Source organism: Carcharhinus amblyrhynchos, chromosome 32, assembly GCF_965287045.1.
Source record: "Carcharhinus amblyrhynchos chromosome 32, sCarAmb.v2.hapA, whole genome shotgun sequence".
In the NCBI taxonomy this organism is placed as follows: Eukaryota; Metazoa; Chordata; class Chondrichthyes; order Carcharhiniformes; family Carcharhinidae; genus Carcharhinus; species Carcharhinus amblyrhynchos.
Window position 1 is genome coordinate 4,350,173 of NC_137355.1, and position 13,819 is coordinate 4,363,991.

The 13,819-nt window shown below is 48.3% G+C and overlaps 1 protein-coding gene across 2 annotated transcripts in view; it reads right to left on the reverse strand.

Annotated features, from left to right (window-relative positions):
* Positions 1-1,191: 1,191 nt before the first annotated feature.
* The window catches only part of lactb (lactamase, beta), a 67,199-nt gene continuing 54,571 nt past the window's right edge, over positions 1,192-13,819 (reverse strand). For both annotated transcript variants that reach the window (XM_080216207.1, XM_080216208.1), the window contains exon 6: positions 1,192-2,446. In XM_080216207.1, the coding sequence (XP_080072333.1) occupies positions 1,864-2,446 (583 nt within the window). In that variant the 3' untranslated portion in view covers positions 1,192-1,863. The remainder of the gene's footprint in view (positions 2,447-13,819) is intronic.

Sequence of the window (13,819 nt, forward strand, 5' to 3'; positions counted from 1 at the left end):
AATATCCAGATTTAATGAGGGAAAGCATTTTAAACAGAAAATATCAAATCTTGCTTAGAATTGGAGAACTTGGAGCTAAATTGCCCATTAATGTTGGGGGATTAGCTAGAGTAAATGCAGAGGGTTACGGGGATAGGGCCTGGGAGGGATTGTGGGGAGTGCAGACACGATGGGTCAAATGGCCTCTTTCTGTACTGTAGGATTCGATGGAGTAAAAAAAAATCTTAAAATGCCTGCTCCTGATTGCTTCAAAATTCATCCACATCCATGATGCAGTAACCGAGGGGACAGCTCGTTAACTGAGGGAACAGGATAGAAACCATAGGGAAGGTATGGTAACCAATGGCACAGCACGAAGAACGATGGCTTAGCATGGTAACCAATGGCACAGCGCAGCATCAATGACATAGCATGGTAACTGATGGTACAGCGCAGTTATTGATGGGACGGCGGGGTAACCAAGGGGACAGTGCAGTAACCGAGGGTACAGTGTGGTAAGAGAGGGGATGGCAGAGCAACCAAGGGGATAGCGCAGTAACCAAGGGGATGGCGCAGTAACCAAGGGGACGGCACAGTAACCAAAGTGACAACGCAGTAACCAAGGGGATGACGCAGTCACCATGGGGATGGCACAATAACCAAGGGGACGGAGCAATAACCAAGGGGACAGCTCAGTAACCTAGGGGACAGCGTGACTACTGAAGGTAGTAATCGAAGGTAGAGGCACTAACTGAGTTAGGTTAAGACACGAGGTGACAAACAAATACCCAGTGTGTGGGTGTCATGGGCAAGATTGGCCTGAGTGAACTGAGTGTCTTACCAAACCATTTCAGAGGGTAACTATGAGTCACAGGCAGTCCAAACTAAATAAAGATCTGCAGATTCCCTTCCCAAAGTGGATCTGGTGTGTTTCTATAACAATCAACATAAACTCCATAGACTGGTTTTTAATTCCAGGTTTATTAATGAATTGAATTTAGTTATGATTGTGACCTTCGCCTGGGTCCCTGAATTACGGTGTCATACTGTACAAGACACTTTCCATTTAACAACAGTCGATAGGAAAAAGTTCAGAGCTTGGCTGAGCTGTGGAAGGAAGTGTTACTTCACACAGAAAAAAGTGAACAGATTCCCGGCTGGGAACGGGAGGTAACAGAGCAGAGAATGAGAAGTCACTACCCTGGAGCAGAGTGATTTTCCAGTGCCTGGGTTTAATGTTTGAAAAAATACACTTCACATTTTTTACAAAGATGTTGAAAAGTGGTAAAAAGTCATTTTTACATTTTATTTAGGAAAAGAGAAAACAGTGTTGTGTAAAATTCCTCAACCTGCTGGCGTAGAAATACAGTTTCAAATACAATTCTCACTGTTTGTTTACAGAGATGATTCTGAGACAAAAGAAAGTTGGAGGCTCGCCCCAGAATCTTCAGGCATTAAGGATTAATCTCCCCTACACCCTTGCCAGCTATTTGCAGAGGAAAAAGATCTTAAAAATCGTTTGCTCCGGTTTCCTCCCACAGTCCAAAGATGGGCGGGTTAGGTCGATTGACCGTGTTAAAAAAAATTGCCCCTTAGAGTCCTGAGATGTGTAGGTTAGAGGGATTAGCGGGTAGAATATGTAGGGATATGGGGGTAGGGTCTGGGTCGGTGTAGATTCAATGGGCCAAATGGCCTCCTCCTGCACTACAGGGTTTCTATGATTTGCGGATTTATTGGCGATTTGGGGGTTAAAAGGTTGGTAGGAGGTGAGCGATTGTGAAGTTAAGGAGTGAGTCCAGTAACGGGACAGAGTAGAGCAGCTGAGAGCAGGCCAATCCCAGCCGGAGGTAGACCTTTTCCCAGAGATTCGAAGCCTTATCTTGGTCAGTCAGCTGGCTTTGGGGAGGCAGGTTCAGAGGTAGAAAGGGAAGGTTTAGCTGACCTGATCTTGTCAAACTCTAAGGCGATTTTCAGTGCAGTGGAATTGAGGCCAACAGACTGCAAATTACAGAGAATAGCCACAACCACACCCCGGGGAGGGATCCCAGACCCTGCGGTTCCAGCGGGAGGGTCCTGGGGGTCTACGGGAAGGATCAGCAGGACACTGCTGGCCCCCACTGCCCCGCCCGTGTGGGTGAGGTAGTGACGTCGACGCCGGCACTGCCCACACTCCTGGCTTTGCTCCACAACGCCCCAGCCCATGGCGTACCTGCCCTCTCGATCCCAGCTCAATTCAGTTTTGTCCACGGGGTTCCAAATCATCCCCACGGTGGCTGGCCTGAGGTAGCCTGGCAGCAGAGTCCGGTGCCCGCCCTTCAGCCACTCAGCCTGGTAGCTGTACAACATGGCGTTGCCAAATCGTAAGAGATCACGCACCGTGGACAGGAATCCACCTCCAGCCCACTTGTAGGAGAGGTCTACGTACGGACAGTTCACCAGGTGGCCCTTCTTATTATAAGCGTAGTACCTATCACAAAACAGAAATGGATAAAGGTTCGATTATATCACTATTGTGGACCACTTATCCCCCTCCCTGGGCAGGGACAACTGCCATTTCGACAAACACCTCAACACATGGCGACGTTGGAAACGGCTGACTTTGATATGAATCTCAGCTTTGAGTCAGAAAATTGTGGGTTCAAGTCCCATCCAGAGACTTCAGCACAAAAACCCAGCCGGCACACCCCAGTGCAGTGGTGAGGGAGCGCCGCACTGTCAGAGGGTCAGTGCTGAGGGAGCGCCGCACTGTCAGAGGGTCAGTGCTGAGGGAGTGCCGCACTGTCAGAGGGTCAGTGCTGAGGGAGTGCCGCACTGTCAGAGGGTCAGTGCTGAGGGAGTGCCGCACTGTCAGAGGGTCAGTGCTGAGGGAGTGCCGCACTGTCAGAGGGTCAGTGCTGAGGGAGTGCCGCACTGTCAGAGGGTCAGTGCTGAGGGAGTGCCGCACTGTCAGAGGGTCAGTGCTGAGGGAGTGCCGCACTGTCAGAGGGTCAGTGCTGAGGGAGTGCCGCACTGTCAGAGGGTCAGTGCTGAGGGAGTGCCGCACTGTCAGAGGGTCAGTGCTGAGGGAGTGCCGCACTGTCAGAGGGTCAGTGCTGAGGGAATGCCGCACTGTCAGAGGGTCAGTGCTGAGGGAGTGCCGCACTGTCAGAGGGTCAGTGCTGAGGGAGTGCCGCACTGTCAGAGGGTCAGTACTGAGGGAGTGCCGCACTGTCAGAGAGTCAGTACTGAGGGAGTGTGGCACTGTCAGAGGGTCAGTGCTGAGGGAGCGCCGCACTGTCAGAGGGTCAGTGCTGAGGGAGTGCCGCACTGTCAGAGGGTCAGTGCTGAGGGAGTGCCGCACTGTCAGAGAGTCAGTACTGAGGGAGTGTGGCACTGTCAGAGGGTCAGTGCTGAGGGAGTGCCGCACTGTCAGAGGGTCAGTACTGAGGGAGTGCCGCACTGTCAGAGAGTCAGTACTGAGGGAGTGTGGCACTGTCAGAGGGTCAGTGCTGAGGGAGTGCCGCACTGTCAGAGGGTCAGTGCTGAGGGAGTGCCGCACTGTCAGAGGGTCAGTGCTGAGGGAGTGCCGCACTGTCAGAGAGTCAGTACTGAGGGAGTGTGGCACTGTCAGAGGGTCAGTGCTGAGGGAGTGCCGCACTGTTAGAGGGTCAGTGCTGAGGGAGCGCCGCACTGTCAGAGGGTCAGTGCTGAGGGAGCGCCGCACTGTCAGAGGGTCAGTGCTGAGGGAGTGCCGCACTGTCAGAGGGTCAGTGCTGAGGGAGTGCCGCACTGTCAGAGGGTCAGTGCTGAGGGAGCGCCGCACTGTCAGAGGGTCAGTACTGAGGGAGTGCCACACTGTCAGAGGGTCAGTACTGAGGGAGTGCCACACTGTCAGAGGGTCAGTGCTGAGGGAGTGCCACACTACCCTCCCCCAGCAGCCCCATTACAATTCAGGCGTAGCAGAGAAATAGACTAACGAGTCTGGACCAATGTTAAGCCTCCTCCCATTGCTCTTCATCTTATTTTATTGGAATGTGATTCCTTTCTCCTTCATGAAATTATCTCGCCTCCCCTTCAATGAATCTTCCTCTGCTTCAATTATTTATCCAAATTACTGCCAACAGTTTCACGTCCATCTCAACCATCCCCCGCAGCAAAACATTCAGGCTCCAGTAACACTCTGAAGACCTCTCTCCTAATCTCGCTCCTCAGTCCCCTGGTAATCATTTTAAACTGATGAACCCTCATCACTGTCTCCCCATCCAGATTCCCACTAAGCTTCTAAATAAGCTTAGTGACTGAGCCTCCTCCAGCCCCAGTGGAAATATTTGCTGCATTTTGAAACTCTCCGAAACTAAAGTTCACATTCTTGGCATCATCTTGACAAATCCAAAAAGTTGTTATGCTGTGAGAGTCAGCCCTGAGTGTGTATAAACAAAACGATAAAGATCAAATAGAAAATGTCAGTGCTGGGAAGGAGCTCCCACTTTGACTTTGTATTTGGGCCCTTTACAGAACTGAGCCACAGGCCACGTATGTTCTAGAACATAGAAACATAGAACATTCCAGCGCAGTACAGGCCCTCGATGTTGCGCCGACCAGTGGAACCAATCTAATGACCCTCTAAGCTAAACTATTCCAATGTTATCCATATGCCTATCCACTGACCATTTGAACGCCCTTAAAGTTGGCAAAGTTCTGGACCAACTGTGCAAAGTTCCAATTCTCCGCAACATGAATAATGTTTGAGGTTTGACTCTGCAACACGAGGGGGGGACACATGTCCAGAGGCAGTGTCCTGCAATAAAGCTGAGGTCAACGTAGCCCTTAATCGCAAGTTCCTGTATCGACTCCCCTTGTTAGCTCCCTCTGTAAAACATGTTTCTGATCAATCAGTAATGGTGAAGTCATCAGGAAATTGGAGCAAATGAGACCCCTAAATTGCAATAAACTCAGACTGTGCAGAATTGATTGTAATACTCAGTTCAAGAACACTTAGAATCATAGAACCCTACAGTGCAGGAAGAGGCCCTTCAGCCCATCGAGTCTGCACCGAACACAATCCCACCCAGGCCCTACCCCCATATTTTACCCACTAATCCCTCTAACCTACACATCCCTGGACACTAAGGGGCAATTTCTTAGCATGGCCAATCAACCTAACCTGCGCATCTTTGGACTGTGGGAGGAAACTGGAGTAAACCCGCACAGACACGAGGAGAATGTGCAAACTCCGCACAGACAGTGACCCGAGTCGGGAATCGAACCCAGGACGCTGGAGCTGTGAAGCAGCAGTGCTAACCCACTGTGCTACCGTGCCACCCAATGACTAAAACATTTTTCAGAATAAAGTATTTAAGAAAATAAAATATCATCCATTATGGGACGGCCCTCTGATTAATTATCTACCAGCTGAGTTATAGAGTGCAGGAAAACCATTCGGCCAATCGAGTCTGCGCCAGCAATAACTACACCACTAAAGTTGCGCTAATCCCATTTTCCAGTTCCCTTATCCTTGAACGATATTTAAGTGCTTATCCAAATACTTCTTAAGTGTAAGATTTCCACTATGATCCCAGGCAGTGCATTCCAGATTCCCACCATCCTCTGAGTGAACTTATTTTTCTCAAATCCCCTCTGAATCTCACGCCCCTCACCCTAAAACTCTGTCCCCTCATGAATGGCCCCCCCAACCAAGGGGAACAGCTGCCTAACACACAGAAACATAGGAAATATAAGCAGGAGTATTTGGGCATTCCAGCCTGTGATTCATTCATTGTGATCGTGGCTGATATCCAGCTCAATAGCCTGATCCTGTCTTCCCCCCTCATATCCTTCGATCCCCTTCACCCCAAGTGCTATATCTAACTGCCTCTTGAAAACTCAACAAGAGTTCATGCGCTTTGGAGGCACTTGCTGCACAAAGCCCTTCCAATCTTCTCACAATTCAATTAACAGCTTGTACCCAGTAAATCAAAATGAAAATATTGTTTAACGGCAATGCTGTTACCTTTTCCAGTGTAAATTTGAACTGGGAGTAGCAGACACCCTGGTCTCTGGTCAGCATCACCAGTCACAGTGAATCCCGAGAAATGTAAGTGGTAGAACTTAAGTGGTGGCACAGTGGGTTAGCACTGCTGCTTCACAGCTCCAGGGTCCTGGGTTCGATTCCCGGCTCGGGTCACTGTCTGTGTGGAGTTTGCACATTCTCCTCATGTCTGAGTGGGTTTCCTCCAGGTGCTCTGGTTTCCTCCCACAGTCCAAAGATGTGCGGGTTAGGTTGATTGGCTATGCTAAGAAATTGTCCTTTAGTGCCCTGGGTTGTGTAGGTTAGAGGGATTAGTGGGTATAATATGTAGGGATATTGGGGGGTAGGGCCTGGGTGGGATTGTGGTCAGTGTGGACTCGATGGGCCGAAGGGCCTCTTTCTGCACTGTAGGGTTCTATGTAACCCTTAAACACGAACGGCAGAATCTTTAAGTGTATTGAAGGATCTGGGCATACAGGTATACAGTTCACTGAAAGTGACAATGCAGGTGGAGAAGGTAGTCAGGAAAGTTTATGGCATGCTTGCCTTCATCAGCTGGGGCACTGAGTCTAAAAATTGGCAACTCATGTTGCAGCTTTATAGAACTTAGTCAGGCCATACTTGAAATATAGTGTTCAATACTGGTTACCACATTACCAGAAGGATGTGGAGGCTTTGGAGAGGCTATAGAAAAGATTTACCAGGATGTTGTCTGGTACGGAGGGCATTAGCTATGAGGAGAGGTTGGAGAAACTTGGTTTGTTCTCACTGGAATGATGGAGGTTGAGGGGAGACCCTGATAGAAATCTACACGATTATGAGGGGCACGGACAGAGTGGATAGTCAGAAGCTTTTTCCCAAGATGAAAGAGTCAATTACTAGGGAGCACAGGTTTAAAGTGTGAGGGGCAAAGTTTAAAGGTGATGTATGGGACAAGTTTTTTTACACAGAGGGTGGTGGGTGCCTGGAACTCGCTGCTGGGAGAGATGGTGGAAGCAGATACGATAGTGACTTTTAAGGGGCATCTTGATAAATGCAATGGGAATAGAGGGATACGGTCCCCAGAAGTATAGGGGGTTTTAGTTCAGATGGGCAGCATGGTCGGTACAGGCTCGGAGGGCCGAAGGGCCTGTTCCTGTGCTGTAATTTTCTTTGTTCTTTGCCACGTGAGAGGCAGCAACAATCTCAGCACAAATAAATTATGGTCCGAGAGATCCCAGCCCAATGTGTTCTCCCTAGAGAACTGACCAAAACGCTTCTGCTAAATAGCTGGAATAATGTTGGGGTTGGAAGTGTTACACAATCCATAGACAGCTGAGAACATAGAACACTGAACACTACAGCACAAACAGGCCCTTCGGCCCACAAGTTGCGCTGATCATATCCAACTAGAGGTGAGGCTATATTGGATTTGGTGCTGGGTAATGAGCCAGACCAGGTGCTAGACTTGGAAGTTGGTGTGCATTTTGGTGATAGTGACCACAATTCGGTTACGTTCACCTTAGTGATGGAAAGGGATAGGCATGAACCTCAGGTCAGTGGTTTTAGCTGGGGGAAGGGTAATTATGAGGCTATTAGGAGAGAATTAGGAAGCATAGGTTGGACTAGGAGATTACAGGGACTGGGAACGTCCGAAATGTGGAATTTTTTCAAGGAACAGCTACTGCGAGTCTGCAATAGGTATGTCCCTGTCAGGCAAGGAGGATTTGGTAGGCCCAGGGAACCGTGGTGTACTAAAAAAGTTGATTCGTTGGTTAGGAAGAAAAAGGAGGCTTATGTTCGGATGAGGCTTGAGGGCTCAGGTAGTGCATTAGAAAGCTTTAGATTGGCTAGAAGGGAGTTGAAGAGGGAGTTAAGAAGGGCTAAAAGAGGACATGAGATGACTTTGGCTGATAGGATTAAGGAGAATCCTAAGGCGTTCTATAGGTATGTCAAGAACAGAAGGTTGGTTAGGGCAAGATTAGGGCCAGTTATAGACAGTAGAGGGAAGTTGTGTGTGGAACCGAAAGAGATTGGAGAGGCATTGAACCAATATTTCTCTTCGGTGTTCACGCAGGGGGACATGAATGTAGCTGAGGAGGACACTGGGGTGCAGGGGTGTAAAATAGACAGTATTGCAGTTGATACCGGGGATGTGCTGGATATTCTAGAGGGCTTGAAAATAGATAAGTCCCCTGGTCCGGACGGGATTTACCCTAGGATTCTCTGGGAGGCAAGAGAGGTGATTGCAGAGCCTCTGGCTCTGATCTTCAGGTCATCGTTGGTCTCTGGTATAGTACCGGAAGATTGGAGGACAGCGAATGTTGTCCCATTGTTTAAGAAGGGGAACAGAGACTTCCCCGGGAATTATAGACCGGTGAGTCTTACTTCTGTTGTGGGCAAGGTTTTAGAAAGAATTATTAGGGATAGGATTTATAGTTATTTGGAGAGTAATGAATTGATTAGAGACAGTCAGCATGGTTTTGTAGCAGGTAGGTCGTGCCTTACTAACCTTATTGAGTTCTTTGAGAAAGTGACCAAAGAGGTGGATGGGGGTAAGGCAGTTGACGTGGTATATATGGATTTTAGTAAGGCGTTTGATAAGGTTCACCATGGTGGGCTTCTGCAGAAAATGCAGATGTATGGGATTGGGGGTAATCTAGGTACTTGGATCAGGAATTGGCTAGCAGATAGGAGACAGAGGGTGGTGGTTGATGGTAAATATTCATCATGGAGTTCAGTTACGAGTGGTGTGCCTCAGGGATCTGTTTTGGGGCCACTGCTGTTTGTAATTTTTATTAATGATCTGGATGAGGGTATAGTTGGGTGGATTAGTAAGTTTGCTGATGACACCAAAGTCGGTGGTGTGGTAGATTGTGAGGAAGGGTGTCATAGTTTGCAGGGTGACTTAGACAGGTTGCAGAGCTGGGCCGCGAGGTGGCGGATGGAGTTTAATGCGGAGAAGTGTGAGGTAATTCATTTCGGTAGGAGTAACAGATGTGTTGAGTATAGGGCTAACGGGAGGACTTTGAATAGTGTGGAGGAGCAGAGGGATCTAGGTGTGTGTGTACATAGATCCCTGAAAGTTGGGTATCAAGTAGATAAGGTTGTTAAGAAGGCATATGGTGTCTTGGCGTTTATTGGTAGGGGGATTGAATTTAGGAGTCGCAGCGTCATGTTGCAACTGTACACAACTCTGGTGCGGCCGCACTTGGAGTACTGTGTGCAGTTCTGGTCCCCACATTACAGGAAGGACGTGGAGGCTTTGGAGAGGGTGCAGAGGAGGTTTACCAGGATGTTGCCTGGTATGGAGGGGAGGTCCTATGAGGAGAGACTGAGGGATTTGGGGTTGTTTTTGCTGGAAAGAAGGCGGCTAAGAGGGGATCTTATTGAAACATATAAGATGATTAGAGGTTTAGATAGGGTGGATAGTGATAGTCTTTTTCCTTGGATGGAGAAAGCTAGCACGAGGGGGCATGGCTTTAAACTAAGGGGGGGTAGTTATAGGACGAATGTCAGGGGTAGGTTCTTTACCCAGAGGGTGGTGAGGGATTGGAATGCCCTGCCTGCTGCCGTTGTAAATGCGCCTAGTTTGGGGGCGTTTAAGAGATCTGTGGATAGGTTTATGGATGAAAAGGGATTGGTTTAGATTAGTGGGTCAGTGTTTTTTTTTAAAAAAAACTGGTCGGCGCAACATCGTGGGCCGAAGGGCCTGTTCTGCGCTGTAATGTTCTATGTTCTAATGTTCTATGTTCTATACCTACCAGGCCTATCTATAACCCTCAATCCCATTAAATCCCATGTACTCATCCAGAAGTCTCTTAAAAGGCCCCAGCGAGTTCGCCTCCACCACCACCGACGGCAGCCGATTCCACTCACTCACCACCCTCTGAGTGAAAAACTTACCCCTGACATCTCCTCTGTACCTGCTCCCCAGCACCTTAAACCTGTGTCCTCTCGTAGTGACCATTTCAGCCCTGGGAAATAGCCTCCGAGAATCCACCCTATCTATTCCTCTCAACATCTTATAAACCTCTGTCAGGTCGCCTCTCAACCTTCGTCTCTCCAGGGAGAAGAGTCCCAGCTCCCTCAACCTATCCTCATAAGGCATGCCTCCCAATCCAGGCAACATCCTTGTAAATCTCCTCTGCACCCTCTCAATAGCTTCTACATCCTTCCTGTAGTGAGGCGACCAGAACTGCGCACAGTACTCCAAGTGGGGTTTGACAAGGGTCTTATAAAGTTGCAGCATTATCTCCCGACTCCTAAACTCCTAAACCCTCGATTAATGAAGGCCAGTACACCATACGCCTTCTTGACCACATCCTCCACCTGCGAGGCCGATTTAAGAGTCCTATATATAAACCATGAGTAGCTAAATCAGTCTTGGAATCAGTAACAGTGACGTTTTTCTTCACCCTCACTTCACTGCTCCACTGAGCTATTTTCACACCATGAGCAGGGCAAGGACCCTGGTCCCAAATCATCTCCACCGCAGTCAGAATGAGACTCAAACCCCATTTTGTTGTCAGAAAGCTGATTCTCAACAGCTACTGACCAACCCTCGCTCGCCAAGTTGCTAAGGTAACATACACGGTTATGGGCCGGGGCATCGCAGTCTGGACAGTGATAGCAGGGGCTCAGAATTCTTTCCGTCACGTGATCATTAATCTCAATTACTCGTACGTTGGAAAGATTTACAAACTGCTACTCGATCTGTTTGGACACATTATGAATGTGCCTTCCTTGGCCATCGATTCCTGGAGTGGGTCTTGAACCGAGAGCTTGTGTCTCAGAGGCAGTGATGGTGCCCACTGTACCACAAGACCTTCACACATCCCATAACAGTCCTAAAACAGATTTACTTTAAGGTCAATTTATACGTCTGTGTGAAATTTCTCTCAGCATTGAAATGGCATTGTTTGTCACGTGACAAGAAAATGGAGGTGAGAGAAGGAAAGACACTTGACAAGTCTGGGATGTCCCAACAACAGCGACACCTTGTTATACAGCAACCTTAATGTAGAGGAATAACCCAAGATACTTCACAGGAGCAAACAAAATATGACACTGAACCATCTCAGGTCTGAGGGAAGCTGTTCCCCAGGTCGGAGGTGACAAACACAAGGGGTCACAAGTTCAAGGTGAGGGGGGCAAAGTTCAACACAGATGTCAGGGAGACGTATTTTACACAGAGGGTGGTGGGGGCCTGGAATGCACTGCCAAGCAAGGTGGTTGAGGCGGACACACTGGGATTGTTTAAGACTTATCCAGATAGCCACATGAACAGACTGGGAATAGAGGGATACAGAAGAATGGGCTAGTTGGGCGCGTGAGCGGTGCAGGCTTGGAGGGCCGAAGGGCCTGTTCCTGTGCTGTACTGTTCTTTGACACTAAAAGCTTGGTCATAGAGATAATGAGGATGTTAAAGGAGAAAGTTGAAGATGACAGGCGCAGTGGTTTACGAATAGAATTCCAGGACTAATGGCCTTAAAGACTGGTGGTCATTGGTGGGGCAATTAAAATCAGGGATGTTCACAAGAACACACAAGAAATAGAAACAGGCCTGGGTCACCAGGCCCTTCAAGCCTGCCCCACCAGTCAACACAATACGGCTGATCTACGCTGGCCTCCTTTTCTGTGCCATTTCCACCATCGTCCTTTATTCTTGAATCTGGCAAACATTTATCCCCCTCCACTTTAAATACTCCTAATGACTCACCCTCCACCACCTTTTGGGACAGAGAGTTCAAGAGACTCACCACACAGCGAGAAGAAATTTCTACGCATCTCAGTTTTAAACGCTGGCCCTTTATCTTGTAGCCATCACCCCTTGTTCAACACCCTCGCAGGAGTGGAAACATCTCAGCATCTACCCTCTCTAACTGACATGAAGATGAGTGGAAAAGCAAATTGTGCGGAGGGTGTGGAAAGTCTGCAGAGGGATCTGGATAGGCTGAGTGAGTGGGCGAGGACCTGGCAGATGGAGTACAATGTTAGCAAGTGTGAGGTTATCCACTTTGGTAGAAATAATAGTAGGAGAGATTGTTATCTAAAAGGTGAAAAGCTGCAGCATGTTACGGTGCAGAGGGACCTGGGGGTCCTTGTGCACAAGTCGCAAAAACCCAGCCTGCAGGTGCAGCAGGTGGTCAGGAAGGCGAATGGGATGCTGGCCTTTATAGCGAGGGGGATAGAATATAAAAGCAGGGAGGTCTTGCTGCAACTGTACAGGGTACTGGTGAGGCCGCAACTGGAGTACTGTGTGCAGTTTTGGTCCCCTTATTTGCGAAAGGATATATTGGCCTTGGAGGGAGTGCAGAGAAGGTTCACCAGGCTCATACCGGAGATGAGGGAGTTAGCTTATGAGGAGAGATTGAATAGACTGGGTCTGTACTGGTTAGAGTTTAGAAGGCTGAGGGGGGATCTTATAGAGACATATAAGATAATGAAGGGGATGGATAGAGCACAGGTAGAGAGATTCTTCCCGCTCAGAAAGGATAGCAGGACTAGAGGGCACAGCCTCAAGATAAGGGGGGCAGTTTAGAATGGAGTTGAGGAGGAACTTCTTCACTCAAAGGGTGGTGATTCTCTGGAATTCTCTGCCCGTTGAAGTGGTGGAGGCTACCTCGCTGAACATATTTAAGTCGCGGGTAGATAGGTTTCTGACAGACAAGGGAATTAAGGGTTATGGGGAGAAAGCGGGAAAGTGGAACTGATCCACTTCAGATCAGCCATGATCTTATTGAATGGCGGGGCAGGCTCGAAGGGCTAGATGGCCGACTCCTGCTCCTATTTCTTATGTTCTCAAGTGTCCCATGTCTTCTTAACTATCCAATTCACCTGCTCTGTCAACTTCAGGGTTCTGTGAATAATTACCCTAAGATCCTTCAATCTTCTGATCTGCCCAATGTCTTGCCATTCATTAAATACTCATCTTACTTCTTCTCACCTCGCACCTACCAGGGTTAAATATCATCTGCCCAGCCATCTAGATCTTCCTGTAACCTACGACCATCTTCTTCATTATTAACCACTCTACCAATCTTGGTGTCATCTGCAAACTTGCTTAACATTCCCCCCACATTTTTATCTACACCATTAATGCACATAATATATTGTAACCCAAAACTGCCACTGCATCTTGATAGTGAGGCTTCCCCCTAGAGAGTACAGGCAGTCATCTCACACACTTCTACCTTCTGAAGAGGACAGACTAATAGCTTTTGCTTCCCGCATACTGGAAAATCTAACTATGTCCAACTGGAGAAGGATTGAGTGTCATCTTTGGAAACTGGAAGTTCCATCAGTACCTGTATGAGCGACATTTCATCCTATTAATAGATCACAGACCACTGAGGACCTCTGGACCACACAAAGGGATAACTTCACGTTAGTCGATTGCAATGGTGATTCCTTATCTTGTCAGCACATTCATACGACATATAGTATCGACAGTCAGAGAGATACATTAATGCAGATGCATTATTGCGGTTGACCTTGCCAGCCGAACACATACCATCAAGCAGTATTCCCAACATTTTCTACATTTCCCAAATAGATAAGCACCAGTGACAGCATCCCAAGTCCAGCAACATACCAGGAATGCTCCTGCAATGGGGAAAGTGCTAGATATGGTGTTGAACGGGAGGATAGCAGGAATGCATCTGGATCTAAAACCATACATGGAACAGAAGCTAGAATTAACAGTGATTTGTGTTATGGGGAATTGGAGCAATAATCCCTCCAAATTTACGACGTAAACTATTGGAGCAGTTCCACAAAAGGCATCCTAGCATGGTGCGGATCAAAGAACTTGCTTGGAGTTACTTTTGATGGCCAGGTCTGGACATCCAA